Here is a 22532-nt window from a genome sequence, read left to right on the forward strand (position 1 = left end):
AGTTGAAATTTGATCTACAGGCGCTGTCAAAAGTCTCCGCCCATTATACCGTGATACCCATATGTGTTTTAGCGGACGTTGACGATACTATGCGCAGTACGTTCAAGTGGCCCCTACGACACCAGGACATAGCCTGTTACTCGCGAACCCAAACACCTCCCCACCTGCCCACCTCCCACCCGACCGACCGAGGGGTGCAGACGTATAACGCAAGGCATGAATCACGTGGACAAATACACAATAGAAAAAACAGACAAACAAATAATACTATAGCTATCTATTAACTAAATGGGATAGGATAGATGTTTTAAGCATATTAATAGAAAACTCTGAGCCGATTACAGGGAATAGAAGGTTGTAATCAGAGCAGAGGACCCTGAAAGGTTCATGCATAGCATAGTTAGAAGAACAGCGACTAAGGGATAAAGGTATCAAAGGATGTCTACTCCGTCTACATGGTACCGACAGATTCACCTGAGCTAATAACTCAGGCGAGTCGATATCACCAATTAGGAGCTTGTGCATAAAAATGACACCAAGCATAATTCTAAGGTTAGTTAGGGACGGAAGGTTACAACAGAAGTCTACTAGAATACGAAGTAAATTGACATTGCGATCCCAGCTTAAGCCACGAAGAGCAAATAGCAAGAGCTGCTTTTGAACGGATTCAAGTCTAATCTGGTGCGACTATTGAGGTGACCAAATGCAAGATCCATACTCTAAAATAGGACGGACAAGCGAAGTAAAAAGAACTTTAGTTGTATAGGGGTCATCAAATTCTTTTGACCATCTTTTAATGAAACCCAGGACACTCATGGCCTTTGCGACCGTGGTGGAAATATGGGTGTTAAAATTTAACTTATGGTCCATAAGTACGCCCAAATCATTCGTATTATTTAAACGTTCTAAATAAGTGACCAGTTGAGGAGAGTTACGGAAAAAAAGTCATTACCTTACATTTGGTAGTGTTAAGATTTAGTAGATTAAACTGGCACCAGGATTGAAAGTTTTTAAGATCAGCTTGTAGCCGACTAAATGAATCTGTATCTTCAGGGCCAAGATGACTACCTTGAGGTACACCAGAAGTCACAGAAATGGAAGCGGACAAAGAAGACTTAAAAAAGTACCTTCTGTTTTCTATTTGTTAAATATTCTCGAACCCAAGAAAGGAAAAGGAGTGGAAACCCAATGTCGCTCAGCTTAGAAAGTAATAGGGTATGATTAACGGAATCAAAGGCTTTGCTAAAGTCAGTGTATATTACATCAGTTTACCATTTTTGAACCCCTTGATAATTATTGATGTAAATTCTAAAAGGTTAGTGGTTGTAGATCTACGTTTCACAAATGGCCATGTTGGGATGGCGAAATAATAGAGCGCCAAAAATGTTGCATTTGAGAAGTTATAATTTTCTCAAAAGCTTTCGGAATAGGACAATTTTGAGATACCCCCTATAGTTAGAGGCTTCGGACTTTTTGCCATTTTTATGCAGGGGAATGATATACGACTCTTTTTAAATAGATGGAAAAGAGGAAGCTTCGGCAGACAATAGAAACAATTTTAAAATGGGTTTACATAATGCGTTTGCACAGAACCTGAGTACGCATCCAGGAAGACCATCTGGCCCCGGAGAATAATTAGGTTTAACTAGTTTAAGTTCGCTAAGAAGAGAACTGGATTGAAAACGCAATTAGCCTTTTCTAAATGATAAGGATAAGGACTTGCTCGATATTCCGTTGAGGAATAGGCTGTTTTGAAAAAATTCGCAAACATATCGGCAATTGCCTGATCAGTACTCGCTTTATCTTTGTGACTCTGTATGTTGGTAATTTTTTGATCGATTTTAAAAATTCATATATCATTTTTCTTATTGAAATGATCTTTTACTTTGCATTAAAACCTTGACAACTTATATTTTGGCCAAGTTTCGTTTAAATTCTTCTAAATGTCAAAAATGGTATAGCCAAATTTTTGTTGGATTTTGATGAGAGTATCTAGTTTTCATAGTTAATTCTAATTCTAAATAGATCTATTCATTGCAATCTCGTTGGGTAGGCTGCTTCGAAACTTCCGCGGAGCTTGGGCCAGGCATGCTTTACATCAAAAGATTTTGTGAATGAAAATGAAATATGACATGTTAAGGTAGCAACTGGTCCACCTCAAGCAAGCGGACAAGTTGAAAGAATTCACCGGAGTTTAGGATACCCTTGCAACTTTTTTGGTAACTCTTTCCTTACCTATTAGCCAACAATGTGGAAGAACGTTTTATCCCAAAAAGGCTTATGCTTGCGAAAGAAAGGCCTACAGTCATAGGAAAAAGCGAAGATATTAATCATAGTCACTGTTTTTCACCGATTGTTCCTATGGGAGCTATATGATATAGTCACCCGATCTTTATCAAATTTGGCACAGTCATTAACAGACATATTAAACTAACAAATATTTAATTTGAAAACAATCACGTTAAAAGTAACGAAGTTATTTATAAAAGTCACTGTTTGCGACCGATCGTTCCTATGGGAGCTATATGATATAGTCACCCGATCTTTATCAAATTTGGCACAGTCATTAACAGACATGTTAAACTAACAAATATTTAATTTTAAAGCAATCGCGTTAAAAGTAACGAAGTTATTTATAAAAGTCACTGTTTGCGACCGATCGTTCCTATGGGAGCTATATGATATAGTCTCCGGTCTTAATCAAATTTGGCACAGTTGTTTATAGGCGTAATAAACTCTCTAATATTAAGTTTTACGATAATAGCGCAGAAAATAACGAAGTTATTGAGAAAAGTCACTGTTCGTGACTTTGGGGTTTGTATGGGAGCTATATGATAAAGTGGTCCGATCCGGCTGAATCCGAGATATACAACGCCTGCAGTATATACAAGCCTAGGTGCAGCTCTGTCAGCTCTGTAGCTCATACGGTCTAGGAAGAGTTTGCGTTGATCCAGACGGACGGACGGACGGACATGGCTATTTGAACTCGTCTCACCGTGCTGATCAAGAGTATATATACTTTGTATGGTCGGAGATGCTTCGTTCTATGCGTTGCACACTTCTGACCAAAATTAATATACCCTTATATTAATAAAAATGGCAGATACAAAAAGACAAACACATAAATATTTATATATAGAAAAACTATTTAGTTTTAGAAAAAAACCAGAGGGCCGGGGCTAACTTCGACCGCGTCAAAGTTGGTATACCCTTGCAACTTTTTGGTAACTCTATCCTTACCTATTAGCCATCAATGTGGAAGAACGTTTTATCTAAAAAGGCTTATGCTTGCGAAAGAAAGGCCTACAATCATACAAAATAACGAAGATATTGATCAAAGTCACTGTTTTCCACCGATCGTTCCTATGGGAGCTATATGATATAGTCACCCGATCTTTATCAAATTCGTCACAGTCATTAACATATATATTAAATTAAGAAATGTTTAATTGTTTAATTAAATGTTTAATTAATGTTTTATTTGAAAGCAATCGCGTTAAAAGTAACGAAGTTATTTACAAAAGTCACTGTTTTCGACCAATCGTTCCTATGGGAGCTATATGATATAGTCACCCGATCTTGATCAAATTTGGCATAGTCGCTTATAGGCGTAGTAAACACTCTAATATTAAGTTTCACGACAATAGCTCCGAAAATAACGAAGTTATTGAGAAAGTCACTGTTCGTGACTTGGTCGTTTGTATGGGAGCTATATGATATAGTCACCCGATCTTGATCAAATTTGGCATAGTCGCTTATAGGCGTAGTAAACTTTTTAATATTTTTAAGTATCACGATAATAGCATAGAAAATAACGAAGTTATTTAGAAAAGTCACTGTTCGTGACTTTGGGGTTTGTATGGGAGCTATATGATATAGAAGTCCGATCCGGCTGAATCCGAGATATACAACGCCTGCAGTATATACAAGCCTACGTGCAAAATTTCAGCTTTGTAGCTCTTACGGTCTAAGAGGAGTTTGCGTTGATCCAGGAGGGACGGACGGACGGACGAACATGGCTAGTTGAAGTCGTCTCGTCGTGCTGATCAAGAATATATATACTTTGTATGGTCGGAGATGCTTCGTTCTATGCGTTGCACACTTCTGACCAAAATTAATATACCCTTTTTGCAAGGGTATAAAAATCATATTATAAGGAGTGTTGAGGAACCAATTGTCATTTGACTTGCATTGCTATACGCAGCAAAGCAAAGACTCATGAATGATCTTGCACATCTCACAATGCTTTTGTTTTTGTATTTTCTCTTAAATTTTCTAGAATATACTGGCGTCAGTCTGGTATGCTCTGTCTCTGTCACTCTTTATAAACCTATATGACCTACGTAGTTGCGTAAGAATTGAAAATTTAGTAATAAGCAAGCAAACGAACGATCAAGACGTGTTCTGGCAGTGGCAGACACAGTTCAGTGAAGTTTAAATAAAAAAAAGTTAAGTTCTTATGAGAAATTAAACACAGTGGTTTATTGTTCATCATAATTTGGTCCTTCGAGCCGGATCGTTGGGCATTGTTTGTTTGTTACTCATTGCTTAATAATTTGTTACGTCATTGCTTAATAATTTGTTGCAACGTGGAAAAAGCGCGGACAAACGGTGGCGCCACTCGCCTATCGGTATCTGTTATCGATATAATCGACGAGATCGTGAGGGAACACATCTCTGGAAAAAGAGGCGTCTTGAAATTTTTGGTCCACACAAGCAGTGGAGATTTCTTAGTATTTCATCATGGAGGAAATGAAAACATTCATAAAGGCCAGAGGAAGATTGAAGACAACCATTACCCGCATATATGGATATGCAGAGAATCCTGCACAGGATGACGACGTCTTCGCAATTGACACCAAATTGGAAACTTTGTCCAATGCGTGGAACGAGTTCGTGAAGTCTGGCGACGAATTGGCCAAATACGACAAACTAGAGGGTTATGTGGACCCTACCGAAGACTTCGGGATATACGAGGAGAAATATGAAATAGCAAATGCCCGCCTTAAGGCTTTACGAGCTGCCTTGGCTCCGTCTGGCAAGTTGGAAGAAATCGGCGCGGCTGGTAACGATGGTTCGCTCTTCCAAGGAATTCTGCAACAAATGCAGAATCAACAGCAACAACTACAACTCCAAATGCAGCGTCAAATGTAACTCCAGATGCAGAGGCAAATGGAACACCAGCAACGGCAAATGGAGCAGCAGCAACTATTGGTTGAGAGATTGCTCTCGCCACAGCAATCTTCGTCTTCGTCAGGCTCACAGTCGGTTGCAACAGCGGCACCAAGAGATTGTGAGTTACCGAAAATCAACATCAAGCCCTTCGGTGGAGATTACAAGGAATGGCATGCCTTTAAAGACCTGTTTGAGAGTACCATTCACGGAAAGACAACTTTAACGAATATCCAAAAGTTTTATCACCTTAAGTCATGCGTCATAGGAGAAGCAGCGATACTCATCCAGCATCTGCCCGTAGTGGATGCAAATTACGTCACTGCATGGAAATCATTGAGTGATCGATATGAAAAGCCCCGTTACTTGGTGAATTTACTGATGGACACATTCACCGCATTGCCAAAAGCTGTTGGGCAAAACTCATCATCGCTACGCGCTCTGACTTGCGGAGCCAGTGATGTTATTCGGGCTTTAGACGCTTCTGGACAAACGGGCCGTGACTGTTGGCTCATATACTTGCTCATCAACAAGGTTGATGAGGCTACCCGACGTGAATGGATCGACAAAAGCCAAGATATCGAAAATCCTACCATTGAAGAGTTGCTCAAGTTTTTGGACTCACGATGCGATCGCCTTGAGCTCAGTCAAGTTATCGATCATGTAGCGAGCAAACCTAGGGATGAAAAGGGAAAAAGGCAAGCACGCACCATGCTTGCCATTACAGGTAATTGTATGAAATGTCATAGTACTGAGCACATACTGTCGGCTTGTCCTCAATTCCAGAGCTTGACTGTCAAGCAACGTTACACCTTTGCGAAGGAGAAACATATGTGTTTTAATTGTTTGAGAACTGGACATGGAGTAAGCGCTTGTGGCTCGAAGTCTTCTTGCAAGTATTGCAAGCGCCGCCATCATTCTATGCTGCATTCTGAAGGCCATTCTACACAGCAAAATAGCTCAGAGCAGCACCAAGGCAACTCAGGCCAGGTTTCTGAGGAGTCACCAGCGGCATCAGCGATAGCAATGATGAATGTTACCAGACCCAGTAAGCCAAATGGCCAACGAAGAAGCACTCTACCTACTGCATTGTCCTACACGTCCGAAATTCTCAAGGAGCCTTGCTGACGTGCCGTATTTTATTGGATAGCGCCTCAGACTTGTCATTCATTTCGGAACGGTGCGTACAGACGTTGGGGCTTGCACGTTCGCCATTTCGAGTTGCCACAGCGGGCATCTCAGACGTCAAGGCGGGAATAACCAGAGGTTTCTGCTCTCTCCAGATGATGTCTCGTGTGTCGAGTCATTGCATCGATATTAAAGCTCACATTTTAGGAAAGATCACCTCACCATTGGCACGTGAAAACATTGATGCTTCATCACTGTCGGTATTTAAGGGATACCAAATGGCTGACCCTGACTTCAAAACTAACGCCTCAATCGACATTTTGCTGGGCAATGATTGCATTTGGTTAGTTCTCACCGGAGAGAAGTTATGCGATGGTCAAGGGCACCCTATTGCAGTTAACACCATATTTGGATGGGTAATCACATCGGTATACACTTCAAGATTGCAAACATCATCTACGTCATTGCTGACTACGGTTAATATAGATGGACTACTGCAAAGATTTTGGGAACTAGAGGAAGTTCCATCACACACAACTGTAAACAAAGAGGATGAAAAGGTCGAAACGCACTTCCGGCGTACCCACAACCGCAACTCGAATGGAAAATACATAGTCGATTTGCCCTTCAAGGAACAAAACCCACAATTTGCGGATACATTTCAAGGAGCGAGATCGCGCTTTCTCGCAGTCGAGCGTCGTCTAATGAAGGACTCCAGCTTGATGTTAAAATATACTCAGTTTATGAGAGAGTATATCCAGCTGGGTCACATGAAGGAAGTAGCTGCAGACGAAGACACAAACGTATGTAAGAAGTCATTCTATTTGCCACACCATCCAGTCATAGGCGCCAAGCTGCGGGTGGTGTTCGATGGATCATTTCAAGATCGGGATGGACGATCTCTTAACGACGCACTTCACATTGGCCCATGTATACAACGCAACCTCTTCAACGTTTGTCTGCGTTTTCGAATGCACAGATTCATATTTTCTGCGGACATCGTCAAAATGTTCAGACAGATTTTAGTGGCCCCTGAACATCAGAATTTTCAACGAATCCTTTGGAGAGAAGACCCTGAGGAACCATTGAAGCATTACAAGTTGACCACAGTCACCTATGGCACGGCATGTGCACCGTTTCTGGCAGTTAGAGTGCTGGAACAACTGGCAACTGATCACGAATACGAGTTTCCAAGGGCAGCTAGGATACTTTTGGATGATTTCTACGTCGATGACGTACTGACAGGAGCCATGAACGAACAAGAACTGCTCGACATTAAGGAAGAGCTGATACTCCTTATGTCACGGGCACAATTGGAGCTAAGAAAATGGGTCTCGAATAGTAAACGAATTGCCATCAACGAGGGAAATGAAATCGATTTCTCAAAGATGGCAGCAAAGGTGCTTGGGCTGCATTGGCGTCCTGGAGAAGACGTCCTAACATATAAGGTTTCATTATCGGAACATATGACTTGTACGAAGCGACAAGTGCTATCTGACACGGCACGCATCTTTGACCCACTCGGCATTTTGGCGCCAGTGGTGATCAAGTTTAAAATTCTGCTCCAAGAATTATGGCTGCTTAATCTGGATTGGGACTCGGAACTGCCAACGAAGCAAGCGCACTTATGGCAAACATTCAGAAAGGACATTTTCACGTTAAGGAACTTGAAGATACCACGATTTGTAGACAATCAACCCGATGACATCGAACTCCATGGATTTTCAGATGCTTCGTTAAAGGCTTACTCTGCTGTCATTTACAACCGTGTGACACACCTAGATGGAAGCATCGGAGTGGCACTCATTGCAGCTAAAACAAGAGTTTCAGCAATGTTTGTAATAATTCGCCAGAAATATTGGATCATTGGCGCACGAAACCTTATTCGACGTTTCACACATGAGTGTTTAAACTGTTTTAGACAGCGCCATCACACAGCAAATCAGTTAATGGCCAATTTACCTGCTGTTCGAGTGCGACAAGCCTTTCCATTTGAGCATACTGGATGCAATTATGCTGGACCTATTTTGTTGAAGGTTCACAAGGGACGAAACCCCAGGAAGGAAAAGGGCTACATTTGCCTGTTTGTATGTATGGTTACTTCAGCTCTTCATCTGGAGCTGGCCACTGATCTCAGCACCGACACATTCTTGGCGGCATTAAAACGTTTTATGGCTCGTCGTGGGAAGTGCTCCCAAATGTATAGCGATAACGGGCGCAACTTTGTTGGTGCAAAACGTGCACTAGACGAAATGGTACAGCTTCTCGCTTCACGCGAGCACAATGATGTCGTTTCAAAAGCCCTTGCGGATCAAGGCATCAATTGGAATTTTATTCCTCCATATTCACCACACTGGGGTGGTAAGTGGGAGTCGGCAGTACGCTCGGTTAAGCTGCATTTGCGACGTGTAATAGGAACCAACCTCCTCACCTTTGAGCAGATGCACACACTGCTCTCGCAAATAGAATCTGTCGTTAATTCGCGACCATTGTGCACAGCATCGGATACTGAAATTGCCTACCTGTCACCGGCACATTTCTTAATTGGCAGAACATATACAGCAGTTCCTGAAGACGGCTATTTGCAGATTCCGACCAATCGATTGAGCTACTGGCAGCATGTTCAAGCAATGCTTCAAGGATTTTGGAAGCGTTGGCATCAAGAATACTTGACATCGCTACAACAGCGCCCGAAATGGACCACCAAGTTACCAAACATTGCGATCGGTAACCTTGTACTCATCAAGCACTCTAACGCGCCTCCATCGGCTCTTAGGACGGGTAACTCAGGTGTTCACAGGAGATGATGGCCTCGTCAGAGCGGTTCAGGTTCTCACCAAATCAGGAGAAGTCACTCGCCCTATCACAAAGATTGCAACCCTACCGGGTTCAGAAACGGAGTTTCAGGGGGGGGCGGGATGTTGAGGAACCAATTGTCATTTGACTTGCATTGCTATACGCAGCAAAGCAAAGACTCATGAATGATCTTGCACATCTCACAGTGCTTTTGTTTTTGTATTTTCTCTTAAGTTTTCTAGAATATACTGGCGTCAGTCTGGTATGCTCTGTCTCTGTCACTCTTTATAAACCTATATGACCTACGTAGTTGCGTAAGAATTGAAAATTTAGTAATAAGCAAGCAAACGAACGATCAAGACGTGTTCTGGCAGTGGCAGACACAGTTCAGTGAAGTTTAAATAAAAAAAAAGTTAAGTTCTTATGAGAAATTAAACACAGTGGTTTATTGTTCATCATAATTTGGTCCTTCGAGCCGGATCGTTGGGCATTGTTTGTTTGTTACTCATTGCTTAATAATTTGTTACTCATTGCTTAATAATTTGTTGCAACGTGGAAAAAGCGCGGACAAACGGTGGCGCCACTCGCCTATCGGTATCTGTTATCGATATAATCGACGAGATCGTGAGGGAACACATCTCTGGAAAAAGAGGCGTCTTGAAATTTTTGGTCCACACAAGCAGTGGAGATTTCTTAGTATTTCATCATGGAGGAAATGAAAACATTCATAAAGGCCAGAGGAAGATTGAAGACAACCATTACCCGCATATATGGATATGCAGAGAATCCTGCACAGGATGACGAAGTCTTCGCAATTGACACCAAATTGGAAACTTTGTCCAATGCGTGGAACGAGTTCGTGAAGTCTGGCGACGAATTGGCCAAATACGACAAACTAGAGGGTTATGTGGACCCTACCGAAGACTTCGGGATATACGAGGAGAAATATGAAATAGCAAATGCCCGCCTTAAGGCTTTACGAGCTGCCTTGGCTCCGTCTGGCAAGTTGGAAGTTCGCTCTTCCAAGGAATTCTGCAACAAATGCAGAATCAACAGCAACAACTGCAACTCCAAATGCAGCGTCAAATGGAACTCCAGATGCAGAGTCAAATGGAACACCAGCAACGGCAAATGGAGCAGCAGCAACTATTGGTTGAGAGATTGCTCTCGCCACAGCAATCTTCGTCTTCGTCAGGCTCACAGTCGGTTGCAACAGCGGCACCAAGAGATTGTGAGTTACCGAAAATCAACATCAAGCCCTTCGGTGGAGATTACAAGGAATGGCATGCCTTTAAAGACCTGTTTGAGAGTACCATTCACGGAAAGACAACTTTAACGAATATCCAAAAGTTTCATCACCTTAAGTCATGCGTCATAGGAGAAGCAGCGATACTCATCCAGCATCTGCCCGTAGTGGATGCAAATTACGTCACTGCATGGAAATCATTGAGTGATCGATATGAAAAGCCCCGTTACTTGGTGAATTTACTGATGGACACATTCACCGCATTGCCAAAAGCTGTTGGGCAAAACTCATCATCGCTACGCGCTCTGACTTGCGGAGCCAGTGATGTTATTCGGGCTTTAGACGCTTCTGGACAAACGGGCCGTGACTGTTGGCTCATATACTTGCTCATCAACAAGGTTGATGAGGCTACCCGACGTGAATGGATCGACAAAAGCCAAGATATCGAAAATCCTACCATTGAAGAGTTGCTCAAGTTTTTGGACTCACGATGCGATCGCCTTGAGCTCAGTCAAGTTATCGATCATGTAGCGAGCAAACCTAGGGATGAAAAGGGAAAAAGGCAAGCACGCACCATGCTTGCCATTACAGGTAATTGTATGAAATGTCATAGTACTGAGCACATACTGTCGGCTTGTCCTCAATTCCAGAGCTTGACTGTCAAGCAACGTTACACCTTTGCGAAGGAGAAACATATGTGTTTTAATTGTTTGAGAACTGGACATGGAGTAAGCGCTTGTGGCTCGAAGTCTTCTTGCAAGTATTGCAAGCGCCGCCATCATTCTATGCTGCATTCTGAAGGCCATTCTACACAGCAAAATAGCTCAGAGCAGCACCAAGGCAACTCAGGCCAGGTTTCTGAGGAGTCACCAGCGGCATCAGCGATAGCAATGATGAATGTTACCAGACCCAGTAAGCCAAATGGCCAACGAAGAAGCACTCTACCTACTGCATTGTCCTACACGTCCGAAATTCTCAAGGAGCCTTGCTGACGTGCCGTATTTTATTGGATAGCGCCTCAGACTTGTCATTCATTTCGGAACGGTGCGTACAGACGTTGGGGCTTGCACGTTCGCCATTTCGAGTTGCCACATCGGGCATCTCAGACGTCAAGGCGGGAATAACCAGAGGTTTCTGCTCTCTCCAGATGATGTCTCGTGTGTCGAGTCATTGCATCGATATTAAAGCTCACATTTTAGGAAAGATCACCTCACCATTGGCACGTGAAAACATTGATGCTTCATCACTGTCGGTATTTAAGGGATACCAAATGGCTGACCCTGACTTCAGAACTAACGCCTCAATCGACATTTTGCTGGGCAATGATTGCATTTGGTTAGTTCTCACCGGAGAGAAGTTATGCGATGGTCAAGGGCACCCTATTGCAGTTAACACCATATTTGGATGGGTAATCACATCGGTATACACTTCAAGATTGCAAACATCATCTACGTCATTGCTGACTACGGTTAATATAGATGGACTACTGCAAAGATTTTGGGAACTAGAGGAAGTTCCATCACACACAACTGTAAACAAAGAGGATGAAAAGGTCGAAACGCACTTCCGGCGTACCCACAACCGCAACTCGAATGGAAAATACATAGTCGATTTGCCCTTCAAGGAACAAAACCCACAATTTGCGGATACATTTCAAGGAGCGAGATCGCGCTTTCTCGCAGTCGAGCGTCGTCTAATGAAGGACTCCAGCTTGAAGTTAAAATATACTCAGTTTATGAGAGAGTATATCCAGCTGGGTCACATGAAGGAAGTAGCTGCAGACGAAGACACAAACGTATGTAAGAAGTCATTCTATTTGCCACACCATCCAGTCATAGGCGCCAAGCTGCGGGTGGTGTTCGATGGATCATTTCAAGATCGGGATGGACGATCTCTTAACGACGCACTTCACATTGGCCCATGTATACAACGCAACCTCTTCAACGTTTGTCTGCGTTTTCGAATGCACAGATTCATATTTTCTGCGGACATCGTCAAAATGTTCAGACAGATTTTAGTGGCCCCTGAACATCAGAATTTTCAACGAATCCTTTGGAGAGAAGACCCTGAGGAACCATTGAAGCATTACAAGTTGACCACAGTCACCTATGGCACGGCATGTGCACCGTTTCTGGCAGTTAGAGTGCTGGAACAACTGGCAACTGATCACGAATACGAGTTTCCAAGGGCAGCTAGGATACTTTTGGATGATTTCTACGTCGATGACGTACTGACAGGAGCCATGAACGAACAAGAACTGCTCGACATTAAGGAAGAGCTGATACTCCTTATGTCACGGGCACAATTGGAGCTAAGAAAATGGGTCTCGAATAGTAAACGAATTGCCATCAACGAGGGAAATGAAATCGATTTCTCAAAGATGGCAGCAAAGGTGCTTGGGCTGCATTGGCGTCCTGGAGAAGACGTCCTAACATATAAGGTTTCATTATCGGAACATATGACTTGTACGAAGCGACAAGTGCTATCTGACACGGCACGCATCTTTGACCCACTCGGCATTTTGGCGCCAGTGGTGATCAAGTTTAAAATTCTGCTCCAAGAATTATGGCTGCTTAATCTGGATTGGGACTCGGAACTGCCAACGAAGCAAGCGCACTTATGGCAAACATTCAGAAAGGACATTTTCACGTTATGGAACTTGAAGATACCACGATTTGTAGACAATCAACCCGATGACATCGAACTCCATGGATTTTCAGATGCTTCGTTAAAGGCTTACTCTGCTGTCATTTACAACCGTGTGACACACCTAGATGGAAGCATCGGAGTGGCACTCATTGCAGCTAAAACAAGAGTTTCAGCAATATTTGTAATAATTCGCCAGAAATATTGGATCATTGGCGCACGAAACCTTATTCGACGTTTCACACATGAGTGTTTAAACTGTTTTAGACAGCGCCATCACACAGCAAATCAGTTAATGGCCAATTTACCTGCTGTTCGAGTGCGACAAGCCTTTCCATTTGAGCATACTGGATGCAATTATGCTGGACCTATTTTGTTGAAGGTTCACAAGGGACGAAACCCCAGGAAGGAAAAGGGCTACATTTGCCTGTTTGTATGTATGGTTACTTCAGCTCTTCATCTGGAGCTGGCCACTGATCTCAGCACCGACACATTCTTGGCGGCATTAAAACGTTTTATGGCTCGTCGTGGGAAGTGCTCCCAAATGTATAGCGATAACGGGCGCAACTTTGTTGGTGCAAAACGTGCACTAGACGAAATGGTACAGCTTCTCGCTTCACGCGAGCACAATGATGTCGTTTCAAAAGCCCTTGCGGATCAAGGCATCAATTGGAATTTTATTCCTCCATATTCACCACACTGGGGTGGTAAGTGGGAGTCGGCAGTACGCTCGGTTAAGCTGCATTTGCGACGTGTAATAGGAACCAACTTCCTCACCTTTGAGCAGATGCACACACTGCTCTCGCAAATAGAATCTGTCGTTAATTCGCGACCATTGTGCACAGCATCGGATACTGAAATTGCCTACCTGTCACCGGCACATTTCTTAATTGGCAGAACATATACAGCAGTTCCTGAAGACGGCTATTTGCAGATTCCGACCAATCGATTGAGCTACTGGCAGCATGTTCAAGCAATGCTTCAAGGATTTTGGAAGCGTTGGCATCAAGAATACTTGACATCGCTACAACAGCGCCCGAAATGGACCACCAAGTTACCAAACATTGCGATCGGTAACCTTGTACTCATCAAGGACTCTAACGCGCCTCCATCGGCATGGCTCTTAGGACGGGTAACTCAGGTGTTCACAGGAGATGATGGCCTCGTCAGAGCGGTTCAGGTTCTCACCAAATCAGGAGAAGTCACTCGCCCTATCACAAAGATTGCAACCCTACCGGGTTCAGAAACGGAGTTTCAGGGGGGGGGCGGGATGTTGAGGAACCAATTGTCATTTGACTTGCATTGCTATACGCAGCAAAGCAAAGACTCATGAATGATCTTGCACATCTCACAGTGCTTTTGTTTTTGTATTTTCTCTTAAGTTTTCTAGAATATACTGGCGTCAGTCTGGTATGCTCTGTCTCTGTCACTCTTTATAAACCTATATGACCTACGTAGTTGCGTAAGAATTGAAAATTTAGTAATAAGCAAGCAAACGAACGATCAAGACGTGTTCTGGCAGTGGCAGACACAGTTCAGTGAAGTTTAAATAAAAATAAAGTTAAGTTCTTATGAGAAATTAAACACAGTGGTTTATTGTTCATCAAGGAGTCCTGGAGTACTCCAGTCGGATACGCCGAATTGTTGCAATTACTAATACACAAAGCAATAAGTAATACATGTTTAATAACGAATAGACAGTAAGTATAGACATACATAATTATAAGCAAGCAAGAACAAAAGAGAATAAATAAAGAACAATCTGAGTTTGACATTGAACAAGCAAGCATCGTGTGTGACTACACTAGGTCTGAAGAAACTCGCACTTAGCTAATCTTAACACATTTGTTTACAACCAATCTGTAAAATATTTCTTTTAAAATTTCTAGATGCATATCGAAATCTTTTTTGCTACCATAATGTCGTCTAAATATATGATAACTTTTTCTTTCGGTTATCCGATTTCAGACAGTTAAATCGGTTAAAGATATAAGGCTAAGAAAACTCCCGGCAGTTCTGCCCAAATTGGTCATGCTCGTGTCGAAAGAGGCAATTTGGTGGTACACTGGACGTATACTTGATCGCCTTGCTGGATTTCTATTTTTGTTCAATATTTTTTCATCTTAGTTACCTCTGACAGTTTGTTGTCGATAAGTCAAGTCAGATCCAAATTTATAAGTTCAGTTACTGTCCTTACTTTGCTCAAGCATTGTTTTTAATTTTCTCTGAATTTTTTTTTGTTGTTTTATTTTGGTAACATTTTTTTTCGGTTTTCATCAAATTTACGTAAAATGTTTAGAGCCATGCAGATGACTATCAATTCGGCCCGATGCCTAGCCTTTTATCCAGCCAGGCTCGACCATATGCGCCAAGGGGCATGCTACAAGGAGAACTACTATGATGTCCTTAATATACCGAGAAATTCCTTTAACCAGGAGATCAAACGGGCCTTTATTGAGTTATCGAAGAAATATCATCCAGACGCTAATACAAAAACTGGAAACCCGGAGAAGTTTTTTGGGGTATGCGAGGCGTATCAGGTATTGCATAAGGAGCCGCTGCGTTCACAGTATGATAGCCACCATAAGATGAATTCTCCCGCGGTGGACACCAGCTACTCCTTCGTCAATGTCCACAAGAATTGGCAGCAGTATCAGGCAGCCATGCGAAAGAAGGATCAGGGCTGCAGCATCCAGATCAAGAGACCAGAGAAATCGCCAGTTGTTCAAAATAAACAACCTAGCTCCTTTGTCCCCTTACTCCCAGGAGTAACCCAGAGCCATCGTGAAAACTTCTGTGGATCCCCCGATTTCTCCGACACAGGAGGCGATGACACCGAAATGCCAAGTGCGTGGATGTACTCGTGCTATATTGCTGGTTTTGGACTGGTCAGCGGCCTACTATTCATGGATTCTCTGAGCGATTGGTGCTACAGGGAGCCGCCAGAATGTCCTAAGCGGGGGGGCGCTATAAGAATCAGGCTTCCCCACTATTCAAAAGTAACTACATCTGTCTATCCCTTTTTGTATGTGTGATTCTGATGTACACGGATGTGAGGGTGAGTTTGTGTTTAGATCATTAGCACATGGCATGGGCGTGTGTTTAAGATCTTTATGCTGAAGCAACCACCCAGCGATGCTGTTACTCCGTTGTCCACTATCAGAACGAATTAACCAAATTCCAGAATGTCCCAAGGGTCATGGTCATTCGTCATAATTCTTAATTGTAATTTCCCTGTAAACTCCAGAGAGCTAAATATATCCACATAAATTTGCTCGTCGTTAATTGTGTAAAATTTTTGTGAAACCGAAACTGAGACATTGTCTGCTTATGCATAATTTGTCATGCCATCTGACAGGGCGGCCACAGATAGCCTCCGCCTCCGCCTCACAAGGGGTCTGTCTTCAGTCGGCTTCAACATACTAGTTTCGCACGCAGACAACCGACAGAAACATAACATAACAGATCAGAACGGAACAGAACTGAATCGTCTATATATCTTCTCTAGTTTGCTTTCAGTTCAGCTAATTAAGAGTTATGAAATCTAGCAAGTTTTTTGTTTTCAATTCTATCTATGATACTCTACAAATGACTAGAAAGGATGTCTCCTGAGAGATAAACTTGAGAATTTCACGAGAACTTATTACTTGCTTTTCAATTGACTTTTTAAAAGATTTGTGAAAGGACCCAATCAAAGCTTCAAACCAAATTTGAAGACATTTTCTAAACCTTAGAGATTAATCGATCCTTATCTTTGTGACTCTGTATGTTGGTAATTTTTTGAACGATTTTAAAAATTCATATATCATTTTTCTTATTGAAATGATCTTTTACTTTGCATTAAAACCTTGACAACTTATATTTTGGCCAAGTTTCGTTTAAATTCTTCTAAATGTCAAAAGGGTATAGCCAAATTTTTGTTGGATTTCGATGAGAGTATCTAGTTTTCATAGTTAATTCTAATTCTAAATAGATCTATTCATTGCAATCTCGTTGGGTAGGCTGCTTCGAAACTTCCGCGGAGCTTGGGCCAGGCATGCTTTACATCAAAAGATTTTGTGAATGAAAATGAAATAAGACATGTTAAGGTAGCAACTGGTTCACCTCAAGCAAGCGGACAAGTTGAAAGAATTCACCGGAGTTTAGGATACCCTTGCAACTTTTTTGGTAACTCTTTCCTTACCTATTAGCCAACAATGTGGAAGAACGTTTTATCCAAAAAGGCTTATGCTTGCGAAAGAAAGGCCTACAGTCATAGGAAAAACCGAAGATATTAATCATAGTCACTGTTTTTCACCGATTGTTCCTATGGGAGCTATATGATATAGTCACCCGATCTTTATCAAATTTGGCACAGTCATTAACAGACATATTAAACTAACAAATATTTAATTTGAAAACAATCACGTTAAAAGTAACGAAGTTATTTATAAAAGTCACTGTTTGCGACCGATCGTTCCTATGGGAGCTATATGATATAGTCACCCGATCTTTATCAAATTTGGCACAGTCATTAACAAACATGTTAAACTAACAAATATTTAATTTTAAAGCAATCGCGTTAAAAGTAACGAAGTTATTTACAAAAGTCACTGTTTTCGACCGATCGTTCCTATGGGAGCTATATGATATAGTCACCCGATCTTGATCAAATTTGGCACAGTTGTTTATAGGCGTAATAAACTCTCTAATATTAAGTTTTACGATAATAGCGCAGAAAATAACGAAGTTATTGAGAAAAGTCACTGTTCGTGACTTTGGGGTTTGTATGGGAGCTATATGATATAGTGGTCCGATCCGGCTGAATCCGAGATATACAACGCCTGCAGTATATACAAGCCTAGGTGCAGCTCTGTCAGCTCTGTAGCTCTTAGGTCTAGAAGAGTTTGCGTTGATCCAGACGGACGGACGGACGGACATGGCTATTTGAACTCGTCTCATCGTGCTGATCAAGAATATATATACTTTGTATGGTCGGAGATGCTTCGTTCTATGCGTTGCACACTTCTGACCAAAATTAATATACCCTTATATTAATAAAAATGGCAGATACAAAAAGACAAACACATATATATTTATATATAGAAAAACTATTTAGTTTTAGAAAAAAACCAGAGGGCCGGGGCTAACTTCGACCGCGTCAAAGTTGGTATACCCTTGCAACTTTTTGGTAACTCTATCCTTACCTATTAGCCATCAATGTGGAAGAACGTTTTATCTAAAAAGGCTTATGCTTGCGAAAGAAATGCCTACAATCATACGAAATAACGAAGATATTGATCAAAGTCACTGTTTTCCACCGATCGTTCCTATGGGAGCTATATGATATAGTCACCCTATCATTATCAAATTCGGCACAGTCATTAACATATATATTAAATTAAGAAATGTTTAATTGTTTAATTAAATGTTTAATTAATGTTTTATTTGAAAGCAATCGCGTTAAAAGTAACGAAGTTATTTACAAAAGTCACTGTTTTCGACCAATCGTTCCTATGGGAGCTATATGATATAGTCACCCGATCTTGATCAAATTTGGCATAGTCGCTTATAGGCGTAGTAAACTCTCTAATATTAAGTTTCACGATAATAGCATAGAAAATAACGAAGTTATTGAGAAAAGTCACTGTTCGTGACTTTGGGGTTTGTATGGGAGCTATATGATATAGTGGTCCGATCCGGCTGAATCCGAGATATACAACGCCTGCAGTATATACAAGCCTAGGTGCAGCTCTGTCAGCTCTGTAGCTCTTACTGTCTAGGAAGAGTTTGCGTTGATCCAGACGGACGGACGGACGGACATGGCTATTTGAACTCGTCTCGTCGTGCTGATCAAGAATATATATACTTTGTATGGTCGGAGATGCTTCGTTCTATGCGTTGAACACTTCTGACCAAAATTAATATACCCTTTTTGCAAGGGTATAAAAATCATATTATAAGGAGTCCTGGAGTACTCCAGTCGGATACGCCGAATTGTAGCAATTACTAATACACAAAGCAATAAGTAATACATTTTTAATAACGAATAGACAGTAAGTATAGACATACATAATTATAAGCAAGCAAGAACAAAAGAGAATAAATAAAGAACAATCTGAGTTTGACATTGAACAAGCAAGCATCGTGTGTGACTACACTAGGTCTGAAGAAACGCGCACTTAGCTAATCTTAACACATTTGTTTACAACCAATCTGTAAAATATTTCTTTTAAAATTTCTAGATGCATATCGAAATCTTTTGTTGCTACCATAATGTCGTCTAAATATATGATAACTTTTTCATTTCGGTTATCCGATTTCAGACAGTTAAATCGGTTAAAGATATAAGGCTAAGAAAAAACTCCCGGCAGTTCTGCCCATATTGGTCATGCTCGTGTCGAAATGAGAGCAATTTTGTGGTACACTGGACGTATACTTGATCGCCTTGCTGGATTTCTATTTTTGTTCAATATTTTTCCATCTTAGTTACCTCTGACAGTTTGTTGTCGATAAGTCAAGTCAGATCCAAATTTATAAGTTCAGTTACTGTCCTTACTTTGATCAAGCATTGTTTTTAAATTTTCTCTGAATTTTTTTTTTTTTTGTTTTATTTTGGTAAAATTTTTGTCGGTTTTCATCAAATTTACGTAAAATGTTTAGAGCCATGCAGATGACTATCAATTCTGCCCGATGCCTAGCCTTTTATCCAGCCAGGCTCGACCATATGCGCCAAGGGGCATGCTACAAGGAGAACTACTATGATGTCCTGAATATACCGAGAAATTCCTATAACCAGGAGATCAAACGGGCCTTTATTGAGTTATCGAAGAAATATCATCCAGACGCTAATACAAAAACTGGAAACCCGGAGAAGTTTTTGGGGGTATGCGAGGCGTATCAGGTATTGCATAAGGAGCCGCTGCGTTCACTGTATGATAGCCACCATACGATGAATTCTCCCGCGGTGTACACCAGCTACTCCTTCGTCAATGTCCACAAGAATTGGCAGCAGTATCAGGCAGCCATGCGAAAGAAGGATCAGGGCTGCAGCATCCAGATCAAGAGACCAGAGAAATTGCCAGTTGTTCAAAATAAACAACCTAGCTCCTTTGTCCCCTTACTCCCAGGAGTAACCCAGAGCCATCGTGAAAACTTCTGTGGATCCCCCGATTTCTCCGACACAGGAGGCGATGACACCGAAATGCCAAGTGCGTGGATGTACTCGTGCTATATTGCTGGTTTTGGACTGGTCAGCGGCCTACTATTCATGGATTCTCTGAGCGATTGGTGCTACAGGGAGCCGCCAGAATGTCCTAAGTGGGGGGCGCTATAAGAATCAGACTTCCTCACTATTCAAAAGTAACTACATCTGTCTATCCCTTTTTGTATGTGTGATTCTGATGTACACGGATGTGAGGGTGAGTTTGTGTTTAGATCATTAGCACATGGCATGGTCGTGTTTTTAAGATCTTTATGCTGAAGCAACCACCCAGCGATGCTGTTACTCCGTTGTCCACTATCAGAACGAATTAACCAAATTCCAGAATGTCCCAAGGGTCATGGTCATTCGTCATAATTCTTAATTGTGATTTCCCTGTAAACTCCAGAGAGCTAAATATATCCACATAAATTTGCTCGTCGTTAATTGTGTAAAATTTTTGTGAAACCGAAACTGAGACATTGTCTGCTTATGCATAATTTGTCATGCCATCTGACAGGGCGGCCACAGATAGCCTCCGCCTCCGCCTCACAAGGGGTCTGTCTCCAGTCCGCTTCAACATACTAGTTTCGCACGCAGACAACCGACAGAAACATAACATAACAGATCAGAACGGAACAGAACTGAATCGTCTATATATCTTCTCTAGTTTGCTTTCAGTTCAGCTAATTAAGAGTTATGAAATCTAGCAAGTTTTTTGTTTTCAATTCTATCTATGATACTCTACAAATGACTAGAAAGGATGTCTCCTGAGAGATAAACTTGAGAATTTCACGAGAACTTATTACTTGCTTTTCAATTGACTTTTTAAAAGATTTGTGAAAGGACCCAATCAAAGCTTCAAACCAAATTTGAAGACATTTTGTAAACCTTAGAGATTAATCGATCCTTATCTTTGTGACTCTGTATGTTGGTAATTTTTTGACCGATTTTAAAAATTCATATATCATTTTTCTTATTGAAATGATCTTTTACTTTGCATTAAAACCTTGACAACTTATATTTTGGCCAAGTTTCGTTTAAATTCGTCTAAATGTCAGGGTATAGCCAAATTTTTGTTGGATTTCGATGAGAGTATCTAGTTTTCATAGTTAATTCTAATTCTAAATAGATCTATTCATTGCAATCTCGTTGGGTAGGCTGCTTCGAAACTTCCGCGGAGCTTAGGCCAGGCATGCTTTACATCAAAAGATTTTGTGAATGAAAATGAAATAAGACATGTTAAGGTAGCAACTGGTTCACCTCAAGCAAGCGGACAAGTTGAAAGAATTCACCGGAGTTTAGGATACCCTTGCAACTTTTTTTGGTAACTCTTTCCTTACCTATTAGCCAACAATGTGGAAGAACGTTTTATCTAAAAGGAGGCTAATGCTTGCGAAAGAAAGGCCTACAGTCATACGAAATAACGAAGATATTGATCAAAGTCACTGTTTTCCACCGATCGTTCCTATGGGAGCTATATGATATAGTCACCCGATCTTTATCAAATTTGGCACAGTCATTAACAGACATGTTAAACTAACAAATATTTAATTTTAAAGCAATCGCGTTAAAAATAACGAAGGTATTTACAAAAGTCACTGTTTTCGACCGATCGTTCCTATGGGAGCTATATGATATAGTCACCCTATCTTGATCAAATTTGGCACAGTTGTTTATAGGCGTAATAAACTCTCTAATATTAAGTTTTACGATAATAGCATAGAAAATAACGAAGTTATTGAGAAAAGTCACTGTTCGTGACTTTGGGGTTTGTATGGGAGCTATATGATATAGTGGTCCGATCCGGCTGAATCCGAGATATACAACGCCTGCAGTATATACAAGCCTAGGTGCAGCTCTGTCAGCTCTGTAGCTCTTTGTTTGCGTTGATCCAGACGGACGGACGGACGGACATGGCTATTTGAACTCGTCTCGTCGTGCTGATCAAGAATATATATACTTTGTATGGTCGGAGATGCTTCGTTCTATGCGTTGCACACTTCTGACCAAAATTAATATACCCTTATATTAATAAAAATGGCAGATACAAAAAGACAAAGACATATATATTTATATATAGAAAAACTATTTAGTTTTAGAAAAAAACCAGAGGGCAGGGGCTAACTTCGACCGCGTCAAAGTTGGTATACCCTTGCAACTTTTTGGTAACTCTATCCTTACCTATTAGCCATCAATGTGGAAGAACGTTTTATCTAAAAAGGCTTATGCTTGCGAAAGAAAGGCCTACAATCATACGAAATAACGAAGATATTGATCAAAGTCACTGTTTTCCACCGATCGTTCCTATGGGAGCTATATGATATAGTCACCCGATCTTTATCAAATTCGGCACAGTCATTA

The 22532-nt window shown here is 41.3% G+C and overlaps 4 protein-coding genes and 1 long non-coding RNA gene across 5 annotated transcripts; all 5 read left to right on the plus strand.

Annotated features, from left to right (window-relative positions):
• The first annotated feature begins 5160 nt into the window (after positions 1–5160).
• LOC137578611 (uncharacterized) lies at positions 5161–6300 on the plus strand. Its single transcript, XM_068292192.1, has one exon. It carries the CDS (start codon positions 5161–5163, stop codon positions 6298–6300), a length of 1140 nt encoding a protein of 379 aa, XP_068148293.1.
• Positions 6301–6458: 158 nt separating this feature from the next.
• On the plus strand, positions 6459–9107 carry LOC137578612 (uncharacterized). Its single transcript, XM_068292193.1, has one exon. It carries the CDS (start codon positions 6459–6461, stop codon positions 9105–9107), a length of 2649 nt encoding a protein of 882 aa, XP_068148294.1.
• A 695-nt stretch (positions 9108–9802) lies between these two features.
• On the plus strand, positions 9803–14321 carry LOC137578613 (uncharacterized). Its single transcript, XM_068292194.1, has 3 exons — positions 9803–10108; positions 10177–11254; positions 11323–14321. The coding sequence occupies exons 1-3, from the start codon at positions 9803–9805 to the stop codon at positions 14319–14321; spliced, it is 4383 nt and encodes a 1460-aa protein (XP_068148295.1).
• A 970-nt stretch (positions 14322–15291) lies between these two features.
• LOC137578614 (uncharacterized) lies at positions 15292–16023 on the plus strand. Its single transcript, XM_068292195.1, has one exon. It carries the CDS (start codon positions 15292–15294, stop codon positions 16021–16023), a length of 732 nt encoding a protein of 243 aa, XP_068148296.1.
• Positions 16024–19518: 3495 nt separating this feature from the next.
• On the plus strand, positions 19519–20615 carry LOC137578607 (uncharacterized). Its single transcript, XR_011032712.1, has 2 exons — positions 19519–19814; positions 19872–20615. It is a non-coding gene; the product is annotated as an uncharacterized lncRNA (long non-coding RNA).
• The last annotated feature ends 1917 nt before the right edge of the window (positions 20616–22532 follow it).

This window comes from Drosophila tropicalis, unplaced genomic scaffold (genome assembly GCF_018151085.1).
Source record: "Drosophila tropicalis isolate 14030-0801.00 unplaced genomic scaffold, ASM1815108v1 contig_61, whole genome shotgun sequence".
Classification (NCBI taxonomy): Eukaryota; Metazoa; Arthropoda; class Insecta; order Diptera; family Drosophilidae; genus Drosophila; species Drosophila tropicalis.

Excerpts from the sequence above, each read along its gene's own strand:
- LOC137578613 (XM_068292194.1), top strand. The coding sequence starts at position 9,803 with ATGGAGGAAATGAAAACATTCATAAAGGCCAGAGGAAGATTGAAGACA. Across the intron at positions 10,109-10,176 it reads CTCCGTCTGGCAAGTTGGAA|CGTCAAATGGAACTCCAGAT; the intron begins GTTCGCTCTTCC and ends CTCCAAATGCAG. Across the intron at positions 11,255-11,322 it reads GATGAATGTTACCAGACCCA|GAGCCTTGCTGACGTGCCGT; the intron begins GTAAGCCAAATG and ends GAAATTCTCAAG.
- LOC137578611 (XM_068292192.1), top strand. The coding sequence starts at position 5,161 with ATGCAGAGGCAAATGGAACACCAGCAACGGCAAATGGAGCAGCAGCAA.
- LOC137578614 (XM_068292195.1), top strand. The coding sequence starts at position 15,292 with ATGCAGATGACTATCAATTCGGCCCGATGCCTAGCCTTTTATCCAGCC.
- LOC137578612 (XM_068292193.1), top strand. The coding sequence starts at position 6,459 with ATGTCTCGTGTGTCGAGTCATTGCATCGATATTAAAGCTCACATTTTA.